The following is a 25,106-nucleotide window of genomic DNA, read 5'->3' as shown; positions in this document are numbered from 1 at the left end:
AAATACATTTGTGAGTGATCAGTGTCAATGAAGCTGTTAGAAATCCACATAAATCAGTTTGTTAATCTTTAAAAAAAAACCCTAAGAATAATCCATCTGGAAAATAATCAGAAAGGGGAATTCTTGGACTCAGGTAAAAAAAACCCAAGAAAATGCTCTTTCTCTGTGTCATGTTGACCTCTTGAACAACAGCATCTAGTTGGATGATGTCATATCCCTTCACTATGTGGAATTCTTTGTGCACGCTGACCTAGGCTGAGCTTTGAAGGAGCTCTTCTCTCTACTACAAATGCACCTCACTCTGCAAGAGCTGCCTTACAATCCTCTTTCTTGATTCTTCTGGCCGTTTCTGCATCTTTTGATACAGTGGACCATCATGTCGTTCTGCCTCCCCTGGCAGCGATGGGCACTGTTCTTAGATGGATCTCATCTCAGCCCTAGTCTCTTAACGGAAAGGGATCAGCCTGAGGACACTGGTCCAACATACACTTTGTAGAGGCACAGCCTCTTCAAGCAGAACTCAAAGCCTTATGCCACTGGGCAGATTGCTCATTTTGTAAATAAACCACTTACATTACCTTACCCAATTATGAGGTGATTAACCTGCAGAGGTATCCATTTCCTTACATTTGAACGTACCTGCAGTTAAATTGATAGGTTTATGGAAACTTGCATTTGTTAAGTCTCGGTCAATAAAACAACTGTGTCTAAAAATGATGTAGAGAAAATTTTGATACAAGTTTTGCAGACGGTCCTGTGTGAGTGAGCTGAGCAGCCACGTGCTCCCAGCTCACAGGGTTGCCTGGTCTGAGCAGAGACGTGATGCTGTAGGCACGCCCGCAGCATGTGTCTGTGCCAGGTCCGTGATTAAGGTACCCGGGGGGGGGGGCCTGTCTGTATGCCAAGAATCACAACGGCCAGAATGCCTGGGACTCCACCAGACCGCTTTTTTTTTAAATTTAATGCTTCGTTCAGTGACCATAAAAGGCTGAGAGAATTGTTCAAAACACGTGGAAAAGTAAAAGAGAAAATGTTACGCTCTGTTTAAATTTAAGGTAACATGATGGAGAGCAAGGGAAGGATGTGTAATGTAACGTGGATTTTGCAGCCCATTCTCTGGGGCACTCAGTCTACTGCGCTGTGGAGATCTAGTCTTAACTCTTCTTAATAATGAATTTATGCAGGTGACGCATTGTTTCGATGGTATTGATTGATTGTATGATATTATACACATTACCATGACTTCAGCTATAACCAGTGTAAGAGGAAGAAACTGCACCCACCATCTTCACTGTAAGCAAATTACTCTGACACAGATGGACGCAGTATTCTTTATCAAAACATTCATGACCCAGAAGTGATTTCCCTCCTCATATATATCTTCACCTGACAGGCTAACATCATTTTTATTCGTGAAGCAGTTGGGACTAAAATGGTGAAAATCTAACGAGACAAATTACTTGAATTAATTAAGGAAAATGCTCTAAGAAATCAGATGTAATGTAAATTGTGAAATGTATTTACAGGCTGTTCAAATGTTAGTGCTGCTCTCTCTCGCACAACTACCAAAACTAAGACACAGCCAGCCAGAAAGACAGACAGACAAACATTGACTAATCTGAAATAGCCTCTGATTTTAAACTAAAATAACCAACACTCTTCCGTTGTTATTATGAGGTACGTATAAGGCCTACTTACATACAATATATTTTCGTGAATGATGTACGTATGTTGTGAATAGAATTGTTGGGAAAATCTGGGGGTGGGGTTACCACGGGAAGCTCGATCCCCCTCAGAATGAGAGCCGAGGCATCGCCTCGTTATTAAGCGATAAGACCCCCATCCCCAAACCACTTCGTTTTGGGACACTAAACAGAATTTTAGGCGCGCTGCGTTTAAAAATAAATAGAGTAGTATATTTGCTCCACCTTGTGGTGAGACTATAATATCCGACAAGTTAGCCTATGGGTTGGTGAGACATAGGCTACCCCGCCCATACAATCGGCTACGCACGATTGTATTTGTAATCGGCGTTGCAGCATGGAAGTCGGGTCGTCATTAATCTGCGCATAACCTCTTAGTTTAGAATGGTCATATCATAAGACTAAATAAGCACACACATATTCTTTTTTCATATGCTGTAATCATACAAATGTAGCCTAAATAATAAATGCAACCTGTTGCATCTTAAACATTGCAAATGTAGGCAATTAATTGCAATTAACACACGCCATTTTAAAAATGTAACTCCTTTCTTCGCAATTTGGTGAGCACAGTACTGACTGACTCATGAAATATCCACCCGACCTGTCTATATCAGTACGGCAAAATAAGATGTTACATTTTAGTCTCCGCACCAACATCACCTACGACTTATTCTACTTTATTGATAAAACAAACTGTCCCTCTTGGTGCTCCGTACTGTTACGTCATCAGGATGAGCCTGTCATGCCACCTACGGCATGGAAAAGAGCGTTTCTGAATTCCTGACCTTCACTGTTCATTATTTAATGTGTTCCTACCTAACTTTATCGATAAGTTTTGTCGTTTGTCACCTTGATAGAAGTTGTTCAATAAGTTAGATGTTTTCCACGACACCGAGGAGTTGTTTCATTGTCTAGCTGCTATTTAAAGGTTGGTAGTTATCTAGCTCGCTAGCTTTAAGTACTCTGATGACCTAAGAAGCTACCTAGCTTTAGTTGTGTTTTCGCTCCTTCTTTGTTATTCTTACTAGCCATATGCATTTTATTTGCTGTGCTTTTGTTTATGTAAATTATGCGGCATATTAATTTTGCTACATTGCCATTAAATTAGCTTGGCAACTATAACAACAGCACGCTGTTATGAACGGCCGTGCCTTATTGGTAGATACAGCTTTTGATTGCGATGTTGTTTGTTAAAATGCGCGCCCCATTTTGTTGTTTGTTTAGATTATTATCTGGATTTCCCCCTAAGGTTTCTAAAGTCTACACAAAATGTCCGTGAAACAAGCCTCTGTCCACGCCAAGTGGGTAATAGGAAGAGTGATCGGAACAAAGATGCAGAAGACCGCGAAGGTTCGAGTGACCCGGCTTGTGCTGGATCCATACCTTCTTAAGGTAAATACCAGTGTACAATAAGCTAACTGTTAGCTGTTGACGGTCACAGGTATTCTCACGGGCTCTGTATCAGCATTGATTTGTGAACGTAGAATTTTGTAATATTTTTAGTTTTACTGAGTTATGTGATCTAATATAGTGAAGCACTGCGTGAACATGGCTTCGAATGCAGTGATACTGTAAGGAGTATCAGTCTACAGATTATGTGCGCATCCATTGATGCTTATCAGATATGGATGGGTGTTTAACGGAAACTGATGATTAGTAATATGCTCTCACACCCAGAAATTGGACTGGTACGCGTATTTGCGTGCTCAGTATGAGATAGTATTATGAAATCGCAGCAGTCCCGCCTCTACCAGCCAGTGAAGATGTTTTCTGATCATAAAGGCAGTGAATCTGTCTATACGTATATGAGGAATCCCCTTATATTAAATGGTGATAACGATGTGAATGCTGTTATCAGGAGACTTAAGACACATTCAATATGTTCCATAGTAAGGCAAACACTCAGGTGTGCATTAAATGATCCAGAACCATAATGGGTGATGTCAGTGCAATCCAGAAGGATCACAGACGGAGTCTGCTGGTTTTCTTTAACTGATTCATGTTTAGCTACAATGAAGGGAAGCTCATTCTAGCTAAACATGATGAACAGGTCAAAGGCAATTTTGAAAGAGTACAGGGTGAGAGAACTGGCAAATATAAACAGTACCTATTTAATTGATCCTTTTATTTGATTGATGATCTTACACTTACAAGGAACTGGACTATTTTCAGGGCAAGCGGTAGAGAAACAGAGTTGTGGCCAAATTCCAGAGGGTTGTTTTCCTTATTATTGTTTGATTGGGTTTACAACATCATCAGCATGTTATAAGTGCATGTGAAGGATTTCAGACTGGGCACTGAACCTGTAACTGAAAAAGCTGCATCTACAGCTGGAAAGCTGCTCAGCTTGTGGTCATCAGCTCTCCTTTTCAGTGTATGCACTTGCAGGTCACATGACTTGTCAGCAATAACCTGAAGAAGACTAAGATCAAACATAAAGAGTAAATAGAAGTATAGTACCATAACAGTGTTACAGCATAAGGTACTTGGCTCTCCTCTGAGCCTATGATGTGTTCAGCTGACAGAGTCCATTCTATGAACTGACTTTGTGCCTGTGGTGCTGTTAGTGTTTGGGGGATTAAGAAAACAGAGGTTTGGCAAATATCATTATACTTTGATATCATTTGGTACATCTTTCACTTGGATTTTTTGTGCATTACCTTACAGTGAAGCATATTTTATACAGTGAAGCTGTTAATCAGTTAATCACAAGTGTGAAAGGTAGTTCTCAATGCTGTACTTGGCACTTTTGTATTGAATAGTGATTATGTAAATATAATTCCTGTATTCTTCTTCAGTTCTTGTCAGGAACCTCAGTACTTCTTACAGGAGATAAGTTGTTTGGCATGAGCATGGAGCATGACAAATACATAATGCAGTACTGCTGAAATGACCCATTTTTCATGCTGTTTGGAGACTAGTGTCAATGTTTGACATCATTTTGATGTTGTGCCACACTTTGTTTCGCTCATCTTTTAGTTGTATTTTCTTTTGCTTCATTGTAGTACTTCAACAAAAGGAAGACCTACTTTGCCCATGACGCTCTGGGGCAGTGCACTGTGGGAGACATAGTCCTGCTGAAGGCTTTGCCTGAGAGGAGGTCGAAGCATGTGAAGCACGAACTGGCGGAAATTGTGTACAAGGTGGGGAATGTGGTGGACCCGCTGACTGGGAAGAGGGTGGCGGGGAGCGTGTTCCGGGAGCCCCTCTCTGACACCACAGAGCCCTCTGCTGAATCCTTAACGGAGAAACTACAAGAGTTAAACATCACAGCCTCTTCAACTCCAAACCCCTGATGTTTGGATGGACCTCACTTCTGAAAGATTTTTTTTCATATGTTTTCAAATGTCATTGTTTGATTTATTTTGTTCCAGTTGAGAATTCTTTGTTTTCTGATCTCTGAGATCAAATTAAAAGTGAGTGCATTACAGTATGGTGTAGTCCTGTAGTGCTGAACTCTTTGTTGAAGTTAAATGTGTGGCAGTGGTATGGTGTTGTGCAGGTGGGAATCAAACTGTTGTACCACTGGGCAAGGAGCTTAACACGAATCACCTGTGTAAATATCCAGCTGTATAAATGGGTAACATGATAAAATTTCAAGCTGTGTAAGTCACTCTGGATAAGAACATCTGCTAAGCAAATGTAAAATGTAACCATGCTAATTAAAGTACCAACTATTTCTTTTAGTCAGCACATCATTTACAGTCTGATTACCCTGAAACTTAATGTGTAAGTCACAAGTGTCTACTAGCTGTTCCTTCTTTTTGAGACCCAAAACTCTGGGGAACGTCAGAGAAATAAAGCTGAATTCAGTCAAGTTCTCTCCATCAGATATAAAAGCACTTCACAGTGAGAGATAAGCTTACTCTGCCATCACTACCATGTGGCCCCTGAACAACAGCTGTCTGTCATGAGAAGGCTATAGGACACTACGGCTGCTACCTGGATGATGCATTGCAGGTGTAATACCGAATAAAGCTTGTGAGGAATTCGCTAAGGGAAGATGCAAAGATGAATGCTCCCAGTTAAAGTGGGAACTGATACGGTGTCTGTGTTGTGACAGACAGTTTCACATGCAGCTAATAGTCCATAGTGTGAGGAGAGGAATTTTTGTTCATAGATGTAAACTAGATTTCTGTAGTGAGGTTCAAAAAATTGCACCTCATCTGCTGTTACAAAAAGATATTACTGCATTTTCTGCTTCTTTCTGTTAATCACTTGTGTATAACAGGATAGGGTCACAGTCCTGTGTGTGTGTGTGTCTGTGTCTGTGCCTGTGTCTGCTCACAGGAGTGCCATATTTGAAGAGCATCAAAGCAGTTAGTTCTTGCATAAACTCACCTGTGCAGGTTGACATAAACAGTATCTGCACTGCCAGTGATTGGACAACTCAGTGATTTCTTTAAATGTTTTGGGGGGTAACTACACAATTTGGTACTGTAGTACAGTATAACAGTGCTTGACACATTTGAATTTTGAGTTTGTGTTGTGTGTCATTTTATGCTAATTGTCACCTTCCATGGTTGCTTTGCATGCAAATGCATGCGTGTGTGTTGACAGATGTGTGTTGAGAGCGCTGCGAGGAGCTTGCCATTGGTATGACTTTATGTTGCAGAAACACAAGGGTGTGTAACTACAAGTTTAGTTGCTAAGGAATGTTCACGCTTGTGAAGAGACATTTGTTTCGCAGTTGAACCAAGCTGTTTTACTGTCCTCTAGTGGCAACTTGCGTCAAAGACAACCCGTATCCTTGAAGCACTATTTTGGCAGGAACTATACGGGGTAGTGAAAGAAAAATGGCGACTCGAGTCCTTCAAAGCGTGGGAAACGGCCTGAATCAGGCACGGAACAGAGTGCGAGCGAACGGACAAGTCATCGTAGCCATCAGGTTAGACTGCATTTTAAACGGTTGCCTCAAGATATGGGAAGATTTCGCTAAGGGGTCGTGCGTTTTGCCTGCTTAATGTGCGCTCGCGCTGCTGCTGCTGACGGCCCTTAACCTCAGCAGCAATGCAAACTGCGCCTCCCCCAGCGCACAGCACCTAGCAAGTTGTGGTTAGTTTGTGCAGAGAAACCTCTACGGATTTAGAAATGTTCTAAATGGGCACAATTGCCTTAAACGGACTGACCACGAATACACAAATTCGTTTTCTTTTATAAGGCTGGTTTGCATCATAAAAGAACGTAGTGGCAACTATTTTGCAGGAAGTTTGTCCAGCTAGCTAGCAGTCCTGGCTGTTAAACACGGGCAGCCGTAGCTAGCTAGCAAGCTATGTAGCCACAACGGTTAGGTATCTCAAGGTCATTTTATTTACTGTACCCAGCTTTGTCCACTTACCTTTTAGTGTCAGTTTTGTTGTCGGCAATTGTTTATACGATTCACTAACGTTTTTTCCTCACTATTTACCTTGTGCACTTACTAAAGTCAGCGAGTGTTACCGTGATTTCATTCTGTGTCATATTTAGCTTGCTGGCTAGTTAGCTATCTGGCAACTAATGTTGATATTTGCTAGCTAACATTTCCTAAAACAGTTTTTACCTGCTTAATAAAGATATATATGTAGTTCGAGATGCACGCTCTCATTATATAGTTATGAAGCTCCAACAAACTAAATTTTAGAGGAAAAGGTACTCGTAGCTAGAGTGATGAAGCTGCATGGCTGCAGTCACGATAAACGTTTTAATTAACTAGCTAGTTGCAAAGTATTACGCTGTAGGTAAGGTTATAAACAAAGATGAGGGCATGACATTACAGGATTCGACTGCCTACTTAGCTGAGAAGCTGACGTTATCGAATAGCTAGTAAGCTTTAGAAGGCGTTAGTTAATCATGTCGTTAATTAAGCTTTCTTGATCATTTTATGTCTTGATGATTACATCAGTAGCATAACCACAACATTAAAGAGAACTTTGTCTTCAATGCATAATTGGGTTTCGAGCAATACGGAAAAATTGTTTCTCGTAATTCTGTCATGTCCTCTAGAAACTGAATCTTCGTTGGGTCTGGCCTGGTCAGCCGTAGCCACGGTGACCTTTGTTTGGGATTTGGGAAGGGGGGGGGGGGGGCGTCTACAACTTTAATGTAGTGTTTACGATGGTATAAATAGAGATGCCATGTGACAAAGTGAGATTGAATAAAACTGTTTTAGTTGACTCGGATGCCGATTCTTAGTGCTTCGACCCACCTGTAATTATGTGCGTGACTGTGACATTTTCTCGTTTTCAGGGGGCTGTCCGCATCTAATAATAGAAATCGTGAGGATAGCTGGTTTAAGTCACTCTTTGTCCGAAAAGTCGACCCAAGGAAAGACGCTCACTCCCACCTTCTAGCCAAGAAGGAAGACAACAATCTGTATAAAATTCAGTGTAAGTCCGACATTGGGGCCTCCCTAATCCCTGACACGCAGAATCTGAAATCTGAGGCACAAGATTGCAAAACCTAGATTGTGTTTTTTAAAGACTGGATTACAGATGGATTTAAAGAAGTGTGACTTTTGCATAGACTGTGAATACAATCTGTCACAGTTGGATTATCCCTTATGGAACGTTTTTATTTTTTTTTTCTTACAGTTCACAATGTTAAGCCAGAGTGCCTGGATGCCTACAACAAACTTTGGTAAGAGATCCTTGTCTATATTTAAGACAAAGATAAGCAGAAGTGATTTAATATTGGGTTGAAAGACAAAGGAAGCTCCAGATATTAGGAAATATTCTACATATGTTAAAATGTGTCATACTTCAAAATATATATTTATCACTACCACATTTATATGTTGCATTTTGTTACTATACTGTATAATATGTTTTACAATACATGTGAGTTTGCATTACAATGTGAAATCTAGACATATATGCAGACCTAAACATGTGAGTGTGGCAACAGTGAATGTGTGTTCCAATATGTGTAGTGTGTTGTGCGCATGGACAAGCACACATATAATGTACAAAATGTATATAATTCAAAATTTCTCTCACACCTTTTAAAAGATGTTTGAACCTAAGACAGTGTGCAGTAAGTATTTGCTTTTAGTGTGAATAAAGGAAATTATGTATTATTTTATTCATACCAAGTCTGTGCAAAGCAAAACACATTTTACAGATAATTTCATTTTTAAAAAATCATAGTGGCCACATTTGTTCACACCTTGAAATTACCCTAGATTATAATCCTGTAGTAAATCTAAATTTGTGAAACTTTATTGAAACTTCATACACCTGTTAGTCAGTTAGTTCCACACAGGTTACAAATAATAAATTATCCATTAGTAGCATTCATTCTCATAGTTGAAATCAGAGAGCAGTTCGAGAAAAACAGGCAATACAAGTTCAAACTCTGCCAGAAAAATGACATAAAACTACCATTTTCTACTGTTACACATCTTATCAAGTAGTTTAAGGCTGCTGGGCTGTTGAAAATCTTGTTAACACAGCCTGCCCTGAGAGGAGTGGTTTGGAAGGCAAACGCAGGCCAAGGGGCTACAGTCCTTCAGGGAAATCTGAGACAATCAGAATAGAGAAGTGAAGTGTTGGCGGTGTTAATGTCCCTTTGTTTGTATTACTGCAGTGAGGATGTCTTACCGTCCATACACTCGGATCCGCAGTATTCCTGCGAGCTGGTGGGCACTTGGAACACGTGGTACGGAGAACAGGACCAGGCCGGTAGGGCACCGCGCTGGCGCATGCAGAATGCTAATGGGGTTACAACAGCGACAGATACCTGACGTTCCAAAGCATGTTTTGTGGTGACGGTGGCGACTCTGAAGCGGTAGACAGCCGTGTCATTGGTGCCAGTGGCTGAAATGTGGTGCCAGAGTAATTACCTTTAAACTAGTAATGGCCCTGAACTTGTTTTCTGAGGTTGGATCAACAGGCTTGTCAATTTAAGAAAGGATCACTCACCACCAACTGGCTGCTTCAGTTTGTCTAAAGGTGTAGCACCATGCAACAGTACCTCTGAAGCTTCACATGAAATGCATTTCATTCTGACAGAAACTGGGTTGGATTAAACAATGCTAATCATAACAAACAGAAGCCCATTTCCTCCCTCCATGTCTATCACCAGTCTCCTCCAATTTCCATGAACTGGACCTGAAGCATCATTGCCTTTAAAAGCTTTGTCTGCCCTCGGAGACGCCACCAGCTGACCTGGGTCTGTGTGTTTTTCCTGTTTTTTTTTTTCTTTTTCTTTCAGTTCATCTGTGGCGGTATCGAGGAGGGTACCCAGCTCTCACTGACGTCATGAGTAAACTTCGACAAAATAAGGTGAAGGACCCCCATTTCCTCAGTAACCTCCCACTGTTGCACACAGGCCCTGTCAGCAGTTAACCTGTGCTGTGAACGCATTTGGCTCCGTTATAGGGGTTTCCTATGGTGTTGCCAGTTCAATTGGGAGCTGTTATTGTAGCTTCTATGCAAGATCTCTGCAGTATAGTTCATTATGGGGAATTTAGTGATTTGAAAAAAGGCAATGAAGGGCAACAAAGCCATGGTAATTGTAGTAAGGAGGCAGGGGTGTTGTTGGGACCATAAACAATAGTTGACCACATTTTCATTGACCCGCTGTAGCTGTAGGTGAGCTACACTGGGCTTGAAGTGTTAAAGATGCTAAAGAAGTGAGGGCATCACATGCAGGTGTGATGCATTCCATCATCATGGGTTTTCTGTGAATTTCACACAACAGCTAAGGCAGGTCGCTGTTCACACAGTCTTTGGAAGACTAACCTCTGGTTCCCCTCTGTAACGGGCAGTAAGGTACCTGCACAGTTCGGGCACCTGAGAGTAAGGATAACTTGACTCATTGTAAACCTGTGTGCTAAAGATGAACAAACAATGAAATATGTAATAGTAAATTAGCTCACCTCAGTATCTGCACCAGTCTGAGCAGGCCTGGCCTTTCCCCAGCCTGTACAGTCTCAACTTGCTAGAGGTCCCCTCTGTTTCCTGTCCTGGTGGCTCACTCTGACTCCCCACTGGGGCTTGTTTCTCTGGGACTCTGCAGGAGTTCATGGACTACCGGAAGGAGCGGGGGAAGATGCTCCTGTCTCGCCGGAACCAACTGCTGCTGGAGTTCAGCTTCTGGAACGAGCCAGTTCCGCGAGCGGGACCCAACATCTACGAGCTGCGGACCTACCAGCTGAGGGTGAGCCCCCAAACCCTACACCCTGAATCCCTCACCCCGTAACCACACTCCCCTAACCCCGACCGCAGCGCTCCTAAACCCTCAAGCCATGACTATTTCCTATTCTGTGTTCTAGTTTGTTGTATAAACTGACCTGTCACCCTTATCAGTAATAGACATTGATAGCAGTAGTGTTGTTGTTATTTTCCCAGCACAGACAGTAGAACACATAGTAAAAGGTGGTGCTGTCCTAAAACAGAGACTCTGGAGGCCCCTCTAAGCCCTGCCCATGATGACCTCCGAATGGCACTCTCTCCCGACCAGCTGCAGCTGCTTCAGATAACGTGTGATTAATGTGTGGCGCGAGAAGCCGCTGCATGAATTCACTTACGTCACACCTCTGCCTGTCCCTGTTTTTCAGCCCGGGACCATGATCGAGTGGGGGAATTACTGGTAAGGCACTTTAATTATTCCCAAATTGGTCATCAGTATTCAGCATAATTTTTCTCCATTTTTTTGAGAGGCGCAGCATTAAGAGATGGTGATTGATGAGCTGCCATATTTGTGTTTTGGGAACATACAGGCATCTTTTTTTAAGGTCTTTAAAATCTTCAGGGCTACATTTAAGATGCCACAGGCAACAAGCCTTTGTTTGTGAGCGATGGCCTTATTATTATATCATTATTATTGCCTTTCAACAGATTGTAGTAGCTGAACGAATGAGGCTGGATGTGTCCACTCCCCAAGGTTTATAAGTATAAATCTCATGGTTATAAACTCAGCAGAAAGAATGGAAACTTAATATCCCTAAACTACAGATGCATTTGCGTATTTTCTACTCAGAATGTGATTGTCCTAATTTGTTCAAACTGTGAACATGTGCCTGCTGAAAATTATGAAAAGAAATCAAAATAATCTGCCTGCCAAAACAAACAATAATGTGAATTCAAAATTATTCACACTGATTGCTGCATTCTCTGTAATTGAAATTAAGAATAAAGGTGGCAAATGGGAAAGGCCATTTATAAATTTCACCTGCTGAGGTAAGGCTCAGAAATATGCCTTAATTTAGTATAGCATGAAAAAATACCACATTTTTGTGACTTCTTTTTATTCTCTTGCCCATTATAAAATTTTATGAAAAATATATTACTGATATTAGTATTATTGTAAAATTGTTGATTTGGATGATTCGGTTATGAGGCTCCTTATAGATTAATATTATTACATTATGCATTTAATTATAAGAATTATTCTATATTTACACCGTGGGTTATTAAGAGAGATATTCCCAAAGGAGGATTCAAATAAGCCCTTGGCCTGAACCTGTACTTTTAGAGTTAACAGGATAAAGTGGGTCTGCAACGGGCAGACCTAATTAGGTTAACATAATCAAATATTTTACTGTATTTATGTCTACAACCCAAAAGTCTGTCTAGAGACCAACTACAAAGTCCAGCTGCATCAGCAACCTTTTGGGTGGGATGGATTCTGTGCTGTGATTGGGTAGGGGCCTTGGATGCTGTGATTGGATTGGGTGATGAGTCTGATGGGAGTGTGTCCACAGGGCTCGGGCTATCAGGTATCGCCAGGAAAACGATGAGGCGGTTGGAGGATTTTTCTCCCAGATCGGAAACCTCTACATGGTGCATCACCTCTGGGGTAAGGAGCCATAGACCTGCTGGTGCTTTTCAGCTGGTTTCACATCATAGGGTCTGCATTAGTACAAGCTTCACACAGTCGCAGTGTCTCTGTCTCCCCTCCAAGTTGGGTTTTAGTCATGTAAGTGGTCTTTTGAATTTGAAATGGAGGAACAGACTGTGTTACTCGTCAGGAACGGGATTTGTTTTTGACTTTTGTTCTCTTCTTGACATTTGAATTTGACATTTGATAGCAGGTGCAGCTGAACCCTGAGAATTCCACTGAAGCAGTTGCCCAGATTATTATCATGGAGTCTTTCTCTCGGCTTTGATGTCTGTCTATAGATATGCATGGTATCCCATCCGCCAGTCTTGTTATTCCACCCCATTGTTACAAAATCCAGAATATTCTTCATGCTCATGTATATTCATAGGGAGCAGCCATTGTGAGAACTTAATAGCTCGGACAAGAAAGAGCAAGTCCTATAAATCCCGGAAAAATTCCCATATCCTTTAAAGCATTCAAAGTGCATGATCATGCTTCTTATCTGACTTATAATTTTAATATTTTCTGACCTATAATTTTTTAAACTGTTTTGCATTTTGAATATTTTTTTCTCTTTTAAGAAAATCATTTCTCAGGAAAAGTATTAGTTTTTGTTTTGCTTTTGGTCTGGTTTGCTAAATTTGTTGAGTTCACTTTTCTCTCTGTTTCAGCCTACAAGGATCTGCAGTCCAGAGAGGATACCCGGAATGCTGCCTGGCAGCACGAGGGTTGGGATGAGGTTGTATATTACACAGGTGAGAGGGCTCGATGACCTCCATGTCCGCTTTAACTTAACGTAATGAATCAGAATCCCCTCACATTGGATATCGAGCAAACAGTACGGTTACGTGGGGGCGTAAGAACCAGTGGCTGAATTACTATAAAATGGAAACTGATCTCTGTCGAAAGAAAAAAAATCTCCCTTTACTTAACACACTTATGTAGCCAAAACAGCCAAAAGAACTACCAGAACACTAATTGATGCTAAAGGCAGCTAGCTTAATGTACACCCTCTGCATCTGTTGATGTAAATAAGTTTGAAACATATATGTTTACACTTTTTTGTAGTTTTGTAACGGGTTTCTTTTTTCTTTAGTCCCTCTTATTCAGCATATGGAATCCAGGATCATGATACCCTTGAAGACCTCTCCACTGAAGTAGAGGGGAGAAGCCAGGATCATGCAGACAGTACTAATCAATCAAATTGTAACCGGTGTCAGATCTCACACTGCCGGGGGTTTCAGATCCTTTTAATAATGCCAGCCACTTCTACTGATTATTATGATTTTTTTTTGGTTTTGTTTTTGGTTGTTGTTGATTTTGTTTAGTCTCCATTCAAACCATTTCTTAACTCCATACCAACAATCAGCATCTAGTACTTATAAAAATTGTCACTGAACCATGCACTTGGTGAGCTGTGCTCATTAAAGGGACAGCAAAGGAGCAATGAGATGTAGGTTCACAGGGGGGTGAGTTCACCAAAGTACAGCTGAGCTAGAATTCTGTAATGCTTGGAACTGCAGCCCGGAACCAGTGCCTCTGCAAAAACGGCCGCCACACAGATCCCGCCCCTCAGTTAACGCCATATATGGAAGAGCATTCCAGAGTCCCAGTTCCAGGTTTTACTGAATTCCCGGCTACTGTAAACATCACTCCTTTGTGTGAATCAACTGATGAATCTGTGGGGTCCACCAGCGAGCATGCCAAACCAGTATAGGGCAACAAAGGCTTGCTTTATACTGTCGGACTTTGTCCGGTCATGACCCAGCCATAACAGTCCTCACACACCCAGAGTCTTTGGGGTTTTTCTGCAGGAGGAGGATGAATTAAAAAATCAGCATAACCAGATGAAACATTGGGTTTGGTTGTACTTCTGCACCTGCAGCCCCTTTGGCATAACATTAGCGTTATGTTCCAGGGCATGTAGAAAAAAGCTGTGTATATTTTCAGGGGATTTCTTGATTTTTTTTTTCTGCATAAAAAAATATGGCAGTCTTATGCTTTACGTGGAAGGCTATGATTTATTTATTTAGATGTAAATATCAAAAAGAACTCCCCATGGAAACAAAGCTATCTCCTTTTTCCAGTTATAGCACAGATATAATTTAAATGCTCCAGAAGGCCTACGAATTTGGTGTTTTTTGAGGTCATCTATAAAATAAATTAGGAAAGGCCTTGTCAATGCCACACAATGAAGAATTTCTCCTCTACATGCCGACAGTTGTGTGATACGAAATAAGATGTAGTGGTCAGGTGTAGTTCTGTGCTCTTTACAGTAGCTCCAGTTACAAGCACAAGAGTGACAGACCTTGCTGTCACTTAGTCTGGTATTCATTGTGTTCCAGTGCTGTCCTGTAAGACAGTGATGCACCAAACATCAGAGCTTTCTCACTGCTGCTGCCCTGGTTTAACCAAAGACATTTATTTGCTAAATGAGAACACACTCTTAGCCCCTACCATCTGGCAAACAAGCCCCACTAGGACTACGGTCTCTGCTCGTGAATGCTTCGGAGCAGGTGTACCCAGATGGGTACCCAGAATCTGAATGACTGACGGTTGCAACGTCATGGTGATTAGAAGCATCAGGGCCAAGCAGAAAGGTTGGTCTAAGTGCTAACATGAATACTGAGAGTGAGAGATCTCATTCAGTAGATTGTCTTTGATTTGATTCAACCCTCCACTGAACAGAGCACTTCTGAGGCACCCCTGCATCAAAACAGAATTTTTAAAGTACTTGTACTGCATTAGTGGGTGTCTTCAATGGAAACACAGCTCACTTCCTCACAGGGATAAACCACCACCTCTCGTATGAGAAATGGCTCTTGTGGTACTCATGTGAATGGCTTGTATTTAAATTGTTACTTGTGAAAAATTAACGCATGCCCAGTTTTTTTGTTTTTCCTGGTGAAACAGGCTGAAAATATGATTTGTAATGTCATTTGTTGGATTAATTTCTCATATCTATGTACAGATTTTTTTCCAAGAGTTTATAGTTTAAGCTGGTGTAAGACTTATAACTGAATTGCCATTTTTTCCTGTAATGTCTGCAACCCAGGCTGAATCATACTGTATTTGCAGTCTGTTGATCATAATGCTTCTTAAACTGAAATGTTAATGTTAGTGGTGGCATGCCTAGTCTTTGGTTATCCATTTCAAGGACAATTTCTGGACAGGTGATTGATGTGAACACAACAGCACATTAATAAATAAAAGGTTTAAAATAGAATATTCTCCACTTGCATTAATACGATCACATCTTTATTGTTGTCATTGCACAAAACAATGGATGTTACTTAGTGTTTGTTTGAAGACCTGATTCATACATTAAAACAATGGAAAGCCTTCCCCAACAAGGAGGAAAGGTTTACATATGAACATTAGGCACACTACTAAAACAGCTTATTAGACTTACAGCACTGTGTTGAAGCCAAATGTGGATTACCATACTCTTTTTTAAAAGATGTGCAATTTCATTTTTCTCATTGTAGGGTGCAATACGTGTATCATGTAAATGCCAAGTAAAAGCCTGGAATGACTAAAATAACAGATCTTCATCTCCGTCAGTTTGCTATAACATCAGTTAATAAAGACTAAAAGCCTGAAATGCCATCTAATTACATCACTTTAAAAGCGAACACTGCCATCCTTAAGCTCACAGCAAGGACGTGGTCTGAGAACTTGTAAGAAACAAAAGATAAAATTGTGCGTTAATAATAAAAAACCTATAAAAAGTCCTTGTGTAGACATTTTCTGGTGTTTGCATTAGTATTAGACCTATGGGGGTAAGTGATAGATGGGAGTGGTCCTTTTGCTGCTCACATGGAGTGTCTCCAGTCCTTAGATCTTTTCCAGCTCTTTTAGAAGCTCTCTAAAGCTGGTGACGTACCACGAGCTTCTCTCCTTCACCTGCGGTCTCACAACATTTCCTCCAAAGCCAATGAACGCATCCTGAAAACAAACGGAGACCTTAACGGACACATTAACATGATGTGGTCATTTATTCTCGCCAAAAGCAAAGCTTAATACTGTCTACATTCCATCTACGGACACAAGCACAACAACTTTTTGGCTGGGGATGTTAAATTTGCCCAAACCAAAGTTTGAGCTGCAATCATTGGATTACGCATGGGAGAATCGCACAACTAGTGGGTCTTTGGATTGGCCTGTGAGGAAACTGAGTAGATCATAGTCTGGGTCAGGCAGAAAACCACCCTGGGACTTGGCAAACCTCACCAAGCCAGGCGATGGGCCAGTGTGGAAGGCTGTTGTGACGACAGTGGAATGTGACTGCATTCCTAAAGCCAGGGACAGCTGTCCGTTGGTGCTGGAGGCATACTACCTGGCAGGGATAGGAAGACCATGCCCCTGCAGGGCTGCAGACTCTCCCGGTTTTGTTGTGCTTTATTGTTGGGGGTTACCTTAAATCACTTACCATCCAAAAATCACGTCAGCTGGCTTCCTGGTTTAAACCAGGGAACACAAAAAACAGCAGACCCTGTGGTCATTCAAGAATATGGGATTGTAACTGTTATAGCAGACAAAACCTGTGAGGAACAGCGAAGTCAGTCTGCCAGCAGAGCCTAAATCACCAGGAGCTATACCATTGTTTTGTTTTTTTTTTGTTTATGGCTGCAGTGACAATGAGCAGGACTCCTAACCTAAAGGTTACTGGTTTGATTCCTAGGTGGCCACTAGGAATCCACTGCACCCTTGGGCAAGGTGGTTAAGCGGAATTTCGTCAGTAGGTATAAAAGGCTGGTTTGTAAGCTGTGTGATGCTCTGGATGAGGGCCCTTGCCAGGCTAAGCACAGTGGAACTTACGGCAGGAGGGCAGGCCTCCAGGTCTGTGGCTCCATCTCCGATCATCACCACCCGTTTCAGGCCGTACTGCTCTCGCAGCATGCTGATCACCCGGCCCTTCCCGCCAGACTCCGCCGTGGGCTGCGTCTCATCGAAGCCCGCGTACTCACCTGTCAGAGAACCACATAGCGCCATGCTGGCCTTAGTCTGGGCGGGAACTCAAACGGAGGTGGTGCAACATGGTCCAAATTGTGTAAAGCAGATTTTTCAATGAGGGGTAGTTTTCAACTGGTTTTATGTTTAATCTGACCATTAATGGTGTTAATATAATATGCTATTAATAGTTTAATACAACCTGTACTTCCTGAATAAACAAGCATGCGATCTCATTTGCTCAGCAAACTCCACTAGAGGGCAATTTCACATCTGCATTAGTACTGCCACTGTGCACTACTTGGGAATCCACTTCAGCTGAGCTGATACAGATGTCATTAAAAGAGTTGTCTGCTAACCCTCCCCTGAATGGGCATGCTGATCATGCAAGAGAGCATAAAATATAATGTATGGCCCCACTCCTGATCCCACTCAAACCTGCTTTCTGCTGGTTACAAGCCTGGCCCTATAACGAATATGCTACAATGTCCATTTAAAGTCCTGATGTTAGGCACTTGTGCATACGCCATATTATTAACTGTAGTTTTTAGCTGAGGAACATGTGGGAGGCTCACCGTTGAAGTAAAACTTGAGGCGGTTGGCATAGACGTGGTGGAGAGGGATGTTGAGCTGTGTCGCTACGTGCTCCACGATGCAGCGAAACCCGCCGGAGATGAGGAACACCTTCACGTTCCGCTGCTGCAGGGTCTCCACCAGTTCCCTGACAACATAGCACAAGGGAATCATGGGGGTTCTAAGCTTAGATCATAGCAGCAGGTGTTTCATATTAGACAAAATGGAGTCCATTCTGGAGAGCTGATATGATTGACAAAGAATCGAAATAAGTGTTTTTGCGTTTGGCTAGCCAAGAGTGTCCACTACTAAAATTTCTACTTGCTGAATGAAATTAGCTAGTTCATGTCCTGACACCAGGCTCATTTGCATTTCCTCATGCAATTTACTGAACTGTAATGAAAACACAGGACGGTTGCATCATTGTCTTCCAACTGACATTTCCATAATGAGATGGTGACAGTCTGTCTCCATGTCATTTATTTAAGGGTAGAATGACAATACAGGGTGAAACCTAGATCCACTTACTTAATACCTGCTGTCAGCTGCGGAGGATGGTCAGTGATCAACTTATTGACTTGCTCCCGCGAGCATCGTATTATGGAAAGCCGCTCAGTCAATGCAGTTTTGAACGTCATCGATCCACCCATAGCCTTACGAGTCCTGAAATGGCATATTTTAAAATTAGCATCAGTAAGACATCACAGTTTTCTATCACACAGTTCAAGTTCTGGGCCTAAGGTCTCGTAGTTGTTCCAGCTCCTCGAAGTACATAAAGACAATAGTAGGAATATCAGTAACTGTGTCTTCCTCTAGGGGGAGACAAACCCATCCATTTTGAAAGTCTGCGACGGTACCTACATTTCTGTGACTGCATCTCCAACGCCACAAAACTTCGCCAATTCATCGATACCCTCCTCTTTAATCACAGTGCTGTCCACGTCGAAGCAAACAGCATCTGCACTGCGAAAGATTTCCTTGGTCTCGGCTAAAGTTGTCATGGTGCTGAAAAGTTGTAAAAAGAAAAAAAAAATACCAATTAAAACAAATAATGCGTATATTTTTCTTAAATAAGCTTGCTCGTTCTCAGAGATGACATCCTAAATGATAAACGCGCTGTTGTGCTCTTATTACAGCAGCCAGTATTATAGTAGCCAGTATATAGACAATGGTTAGCTCAAAGAAGTTTTGTTTTCCCAAAAAAGAAGTTCTTCGATCATTCATTTTAATCGAAACGTGGAATCTCATATATTGCGCATTGAACTGCAGTTAAACACAACACATCAGAGATCGGACAGCTTCATATTAAGAACAGGATATTGTTCAGTGTGTGCTCTTCTCGTGACCTTAACGAATTCGAAGAAAAGTAAACCGGCTCCAAAACCGGCATATCGTGCTTTCATTTTAAGATCTGTCCCTAGTTTCGCTACTATCTCACTTAGCTCACAAGCAAACCGGTCTGAAAAACTAACTAGTTAGCTACTGACTGCACAGTAGATCGATCATTTGTTGACACATAAATGTAGTAAGACAACCAAGCCAATTCAACCACTACCAGAGCAGGAGTCTGGAACGAAGCGAGACACAAGGTAGCCCACTGCAGCTAGTTAGGCTAAACGGCGTTTGCTTCCATTTGCATGACTTACCCAGATAACTAAAATTCTAGACAATTTATCATGACACGCTAACGACACATGCAGCCGATTTGATTTCATTTTACAAAAATATTTTTCAAAGAAGCTTGAAAGTGGCAAGACTCTAGTACTGTATTCCTGTCGAAATCATCTGTGTGAAATTGCATCACCCAGGAGGTCCAAAAAGTTGGCATGTGAGCCGGCGAACGCTGGTAGCCTATTTTAAATTTACTCAATAGGTAGACAACTACTGTAAAGCTGTTACATTTTACCGTCAATCACTGCAATCACACAACGCTTACTTTAAATAGTTGCACATAATCAAAGGCGAGGAAGAAAGTCGATGGTGGTTCGCTACAGCTGCAAAACGGTGCATTACCTTCTAGCGTGGAAGTCAGCTAGCTAGCTTGCAGCATCGGCCAAACGTCGTTCCAAGTTTGCAAAGCCTCTTCGACGACTTGGCCAAAAAAGAATGTTCTCAGCCGACTGCAAGAAAACTGTACATTGGATTGGGGGAGAAGGGGGGCGATTTCGACAGCTAGTCAGCTTGAGGCGGTGATAAATGACTGCAAGGTTTCGTTTGACTGGCCAATTTCGCTCACCGGATAGAAAGAACACACGGGCGAATGGTAGAGCTCGAGTATGGTACCGCCTACTTTATCTTTTTCCGCTCGTGATCTGTCCGACCGTAAAAAGTTCAGAAGAGTATTTTCCCCCAGTTACTAACGATGTCACACGCAAGATCTCAAAACATTCATCAAATGGTTTTACGAAATCTAAAGTAAGTCATGAAATATTAGGATAAATTATGCAATGTAAATGGGATAATCGGGTTCGTGACGGTAACTCCCACCTATCCAGATGCACTGATTATTCGTAAATCTGGACGGGGTTCACTGAGTTTATTTAGCTCCGTATTACAGCCAATATAGGTTACATTATACGCAGATCTGTATATCTGCGCGTATGTAACGCAGGTCTAACCAAGACTTAGGCTATTAGACCGATAATTTTTGTCATTCAGTTCCCCAGCAGTTGTTTTACCGTATAAAAAAAAAAAAACTTTTCAACGTTTCAACGGAATACGCGTGTTCCATATAATCATCATCATCGGTAACAACTGCAACAAGAAATACAATATGTTAACCACAACATTAGGTCAAGAGGAGAGGTACTATCAGCACCCAAAAATGCAAGCAATGCACGTTACGCAACATCATATCTACCGTTAGCGCAAAAGAAGCTGCATCAATTGTAAAAACTACCTACGACGTCAACTATAAGCTAAATTTGAAGAACATAACGACCTTCTGATATGTAGAAGCAAACAAAGAAGACTATATTTCTGCGGAATCCTGAATGTGTGGTTATCGCGCCCTGCACAGAGCCCCTGATTTTGAGTATATTAGGGCTAATGATCAGGAAATGATATGCACAAGATAAAAAACGTAAAAAACAAAACCTTATCTCCAGGCCATCCGACAGCAAAGTCACAGCTGGACATGCTGACAAAGCAATGGCCTCTGGAACAGCAAGACAGCTAGACTGTTTTTCCTAGACCATGTTGCTGGAACCTACCCAGAATGCTGTTGGGGCTTTCCCTTGATTCAGGTCCCCAGTTATTCCTCTGTTCTCTTTGAATTCACTCCCTGTTGCATGCTTGTTCCCAAGGTGCATGATGTGTAGGGTTTAAGGTCTGTTGTACTGGCTATCATTTGCAGGCTGCTGGTACAAATGACCAGATTTTAACAGGTGCAGTGCAGATCTGCTGATCTTAATATGATTTTTAATGCATTGGTCTAACCATCAGTGGCCACCTTCAGCCCATCCAGCTGACTTTAAAATCAGTGGATCTGTGTACCTCCTGATACCCACAAGGTTCTCAATGCAACGCTGAAAAGATCAATAGGAGAAATAAGATTCGAGTCCTCATGTGGCAGTGATTATCGCATGTTTTTGGCTAGTGACTCAAACATGTATTTTGCAACAGACCCACGTTAAAATATGATTGACTATTCACTGAGACTGTGGTGAATTCAACAGGCAAAGATTATAGCACTTGACGGGAGTTGAAGTCAACAGAAGTTGTATTGTGCTTTTACAGTCAATTTGGATGGCTTATCCCATTCATATGTGCCCACTATAACAACTGAATGAGTGGTGAATTTGCACAGCATTGATTAAAAAAGGTCAATAACATTGCATAAGATTTGTCCTTTTGATCTCAACCCTCCTTGCCTGTTTTTTTTTTTTTTTTTTCGACTTGATAATGCAAGTTTTGTTGGAGGTGTACTGCACCTGTGTATCATGACATGCTGTTTTATTTGTGCATTAATTTACCCATACCGTTAATGAATGACACCTGGTAAAGCAGGTAATGTCCTCTACACACCTACATTTTTTTCATTTGGCAGACATTTTTATCTAAAGCGACTTACTCCAGAAACATGGATTCCCGTTCAATTTGCAGTTATTATTTAGTCAACAAATTGGTCATAAAGGGGACTGCTAGGGCAGGGTGTTAATAAACAGGTTCAGACTCTGACTTTTATAAATGTTAGGATACAGTCCCAAAAACATCTAAAGCCAGTCACAGGAGCCCCATAATTTCTGGGATCTTTAACTCCAAATTTTAACTTCATAAGCAGTTGATTTGTACAAGGTGCACTTTAATTTTCATTTTGTTTCTTTAGCCTAGCTGCTGTCACAATACCCAGGATTGTACTGTAATTGGATTCACATTGCCACCACTGGAATGCACTCAATTAGGTTGCAGTTTACATGAAGAAAACGTTCTTTGTAGAATATAGAGAGAATACAGACACTACATATTGCGCTCTTGATTTTATCATGTGAAATTTGGTGCTATCACCACTTAACTGCTGAATAGACAGTGTTGTGGAAAAAGTGGTGTATCGATCTATAGAAGACACCGTCCTTTTGGAAACGATTTATGAGCAACACATGAAGTATGCAGCCAAAACCACGCCAAAGAGAACATCGTTTCGTGTCTTTTTTTTTTTTAACAGCACGCTTTAAATTGAACCCTGGTGGGTCTCTGTTACTATTACGTGTAGTTTTGGTTCAGGTGACCGTAAACACATCGAGTTATGTTCCAATTAGTTGAACGGTCTTTGCTGGCATTCTGGTGCGATTACGTCACTGTGACGATTTCACGAATCACTGCAAAGGAGTCGTGACGCGCTAGTATTCGAATCAACAGTCAAATGACCTAGGTGTGAACATGCCCTCGATAGCGTTTTGCGATCTGCAGGGCACCCCAAAAATTCCATGGAACTCCAAATTGAACCACACTTCTCTTACAATCAAGCCGTCAAATGCATTTGGCTTAAGTTAACTCACATTATACCAACGTCATGCTTCTAGAGTGACGATCTACCAAAAGCTGGTAGTCGGCTGTCATCTTTTTTCTGTCAACAAAAGGTTGATCTGACATAGTATGTACAGCCCCCCGCCCACACACACACACACACACACACACACAATTTCGGCGCAAAAGATACCGCAGAGAAGGATGTTCGAAAAGATCAGCTGTTTCATCTGTCCACATGAAGCCAAAATCGTGCAGCCGACGGCGAATGGTAGCTTTTGAAACGTTAAAACCTGACGATGCCAGACATTCCTGAAGATATCCAAGTGTTGCCTTAGGATTTGAATGTACCTGTCCGACCATTTCTTTCACAGCACGTAGAGGTAAGATTTGCTTGCACCCTCTTCCTGGTAAGTTCGCAACGGTCCCAGTAGCTTTGAACTTCTTGATAATGGATGCTACAGTAGAAACTGGAAGATTCAACTTATTGCGAATTTTTTTATAGCCATAACCAGTCTTGTGAAGGTCAATGACGTTTTGCCTTACATTTTCGGACAGCTCCTCTGTTTTAACCATGATGCTGGACCAGAGATTAGGTCTGCTGGATACAACCTCTTTTTCAGTTTGCTTTTTAGTGCTGTTTATATATGCATAAAACGCCGTGCCGGCGCTTTGTTGACATCTACAACACCGGAAGCTCAGCTCCGTGAAGCAAGCAAAGCCACCGTGATTGTGGCAACGGTTAGACGCTCGGTCAACAATTTCCGTTATCAACTTCCGGTGAAATGTCGCCCATTTTCTACCAAAATAAGAGCTGAATCAATACTAAAATAAGAGTACTTCTGTTAAGTATGCAGTCAGAAGCTGGATCTTTCAAAGCCTGTGATTGCTAGACTATTTAGAGTCTTTCATTAAAAAAGTCTGTTGGTGGGGGAAATGCAAGGTGAACGTGCATGGAAGTCAGTGGGATGAGGGGTTGTGAAGGGTGACATGGGAGGAAATGTTTTGATAATTTGTAATAGAAGCATGAGATGTTAAGGGAGCGGTAGTTTCAGCAATAATATGAGGCAGTAAATGTTTGCCTCATATTATTGCTGAAATTTATTGGATGCTTGGATGGATTATTAGGAGTTGCTTGTGAATGTCAGTTAATGATGATGATGGCTTTTTTTCCTTTGAGCAAATACGAGCTATGTTCTAAATCCCCCATATAGCTATATATAGCCATACAATTGGATCAGTTATCATTGTAAAATGATGCAGTCAATTCAGAGTCTGAAAGGTAAAATGCTGAGTGACTTGAGCATATGGGTACCTATGATAATGCAGCAACTGATTCAATGATTGCTGAAGAGCCTAGATGTTTATATATGCCACTGTCCGAAGGATGCCCTGTGATGGAAACTTTTCCAAGGAGAAAATCATCACATAGCCCAACTGCAATGTATCTTCATTCAAAGGTCAAAGCCAGCCATTCAAAGGTCTAGCTCACAAGCTTCACAAGTGTAATATGATGATGATGATGACGAAGATGATGATGGTGGTGGTGGTGGTGATGATGATTATGATGCAATTTGTATTGAAGTTGGTTGTTGTAATGCCTATTGTTACTGAGTGTTAACAGTTTCTCTGGAGGACCACACTGAATATGTTTTTATTAACATTTTATGTGCCACTTTCAGTGACTATTTATATTGTATTTTTTTGTGCATCTATGACATTTTAGATCAAATAAAATTCTGAATGTTTCTTACATTGCAGGACACTCTGCAATAATAAACCCATTAACTGCACATATGGTTCTGTCTGTATGATAACAGAGATGTATGAATTAATGTATTTATAGAAAATATGTGATTACTTAATAAATTATACACTGTTGCTGTGTTTGTGCAGTGTAGAGTGTGCTGTTTTATTGCTGTGCAATGTGACTCCTAACTGAAATTACTAATTGGGCACTGAAAGTGAATATTGCCATGCAGTTGGTGCCAGATTAAAACAGCATACATTGAGAGGTTAAATCTTATTCACCTCTCTTGTGGTTAGACATTAGTTTAAGTATTATGTTGACATTATCAAGAAATAAGTATATGTTTGAATAGTTGT

At 41.4% G+C, this 25,106-nt stretch overlaps 3 protein-coding genes across 4 annotated transcripts; 2 read left to right on the top strand and 1 right to left on the bottom strand.

Annotated features, from left to right (window-relative positions):
• Positions 1–2,486: 2,486 nt before the first annotated feature.
• Positions 2,487–5,392, top strand: mrps17 (mitochondrial ribosomal protein S17). The gene is made up of 3 exons (XM_036525631.1): positions 2,487–2,634; positions 2,956–3,098; positions 4,712–5,392. Exons 2-3 carry the CDS (start codon positions 2,976–2,978, stop codon positions 5,000–5,002), a joined length of 414 nt encoding a protein of 137 aa, XP_036381524.1. The 5' UTR covers positions 2,487–2,634; positions 2,956–2,975; the 3' UTR covers positions 5,003–5,392.
• Positions 5,393–6,470: 1,078 nt separating this feature from the next.
• Positions 6,471–15,724, top strand: nipsnap2 (nipsnap homolog 2). The gene is made up of 10 exons (XM_036524202.1): positions 6,471–6,594; positions 7,932–8,071; positions 8,276–8,321; positions 9,270–9,364; positions 9,897–9,967; positions 10,704–10,844; positions 11,245–11,276; positions 12,391–12,485; positions 13,181–13,264; positions 13,606–15,724. The coding sequence occupies exons 1-10, from the start codon at positions 6,503–6,505 to the stop codon at positions 13,668–13,670; spliced, it is 861 nt and encodes a 286-aa protein (XP_036380095.1). The 5' UTR covers positions 6,471–6,502; the 3' UTR covers positions 13,671–15,724.
• A 4-nt stretch (positions 15,725–15,728) lies between these two features.
• psph (phosphoserine phosphatase) lies at positions 15,729–23,701 on the bottom strand. 2 transcript variants are annotated; one of them, XM_036524200.1, is made up of 6 exons: positions 23,194–23,701; positions 18,897–19,040; positions 18,564–18,698; positions 18,038–18,183; positions 17,331–17,479; positions 15,729–16,457 (listed from the first exon to the last, which is right to left on the bottom strand). In XM_036524200.1, exons 1-6 carry the CDS (start codon positions 23,574–23,576, stop codon positions 16,347–16,349), a joined length of 1,068 nt encoding a protein of 355 aa, XP_036380093.1. In that variant the 5' UTR covers positions 23,577–23,701; the 3' UTR covers positions 15,729–16,346. The 2 variants fall into 2 exon arrangements, with proteins under 2 accessions (XP_036380093.1, XP_036380094.1); XM_036524201.1 differs by lacking the exon at positions 23,194–23,701 and adding an exon at positions 20,049–20,369.
• Positions 23,702–25,106: the final 1,405 nt, after the last annotated feature.

The sequence above is a fragment of the Megalops cyprinoides genome, chromosome 3 (assembly GCF_013368585.1).
Source record: "Megalops cyprinoides isolate fMegCyp1 chromosome 3, fMegCyp1.pri, whole genome shotgun sequence".
NCBI classification, from domain to species: domain Eukaryota; kingdom Metazoa; phylum Chordata; class Actinopteri; order Elopiformes; family Megalopidae; genus Megalops; species Megalops cyprinoides.
The sequence above is the reverse complement of the archived record's forward strand: the minus strand, read 5'-3'. Positions and strand labels throughout refer to the sequence as shown.

What these genes read in the sequence shown, in the direction of transcription:
- mrps17 (XM_036525631.1), top strand. Translation starts at nt 2,976, where the DNA reads ATGTCCGTGAAACAAGCCTCTGTCCACGCCAAGTGGGTAATAGGAAGA. An exon ending in TGGATCCATACCTTCTTAAG is followed by an intron (nt 3,099 to 4,711) that starts GTAAATACCAGT and finishes GCTTCATTGTAG; the next exon opens with TACTTCAACAAAAGGAAGAC.
- nipsnap2 (XM_036524202.1), top strand. Translation starts at nt 6,503, where the DNA reads ATGGCGACTCGAGTCCTTCAAAGCGTGGGAAACGGCCTGAATCAGGCA. An exon ending in CAAGTCATCGTAGCCATCAG is followed by an intron (nt 6,595 to 7,931) that starts GTTAGACTGCAT and finishes TCTCGTTTTCAG; the next exon opens with GGGGCTGTCCGCATCTAATA. An exon ending in CATGGTGCATCACCTCTGGG is followed by an intron (nt 12,486 to 13,180) that starts GTAAGGAGCCAT and finishes TCTCTGTTTCAG; the next exon opens with CCTACAAGGATCTGCAGTCC.
- psph (XM_036524200.1), bottom strand. Translation starts at nt 23,576, where the DNA reads ATGGTTAAAACAGAGGAGCTGTCCGAAAATGTAAGGCAAAACGTCATT. An exon ending in CAGCTGACAGCAGGTATTAA is followed by an intron (nt 18,184 to 18,563) that starts GTAAGTGGATCT and finishes CTATGTTGTCAG; the next exon opens with GGAACTGGTGGAGACCCTGC. An exon ending in CCTCAAGTTTTACTTCAACG is followed by an intron (nt 17,480 to 18,037) that starts GTGAGCCTCCCA and finishes GTTCTCTGACAG; the next exon opens with GTGAGTACGCGGGCTTCGAT.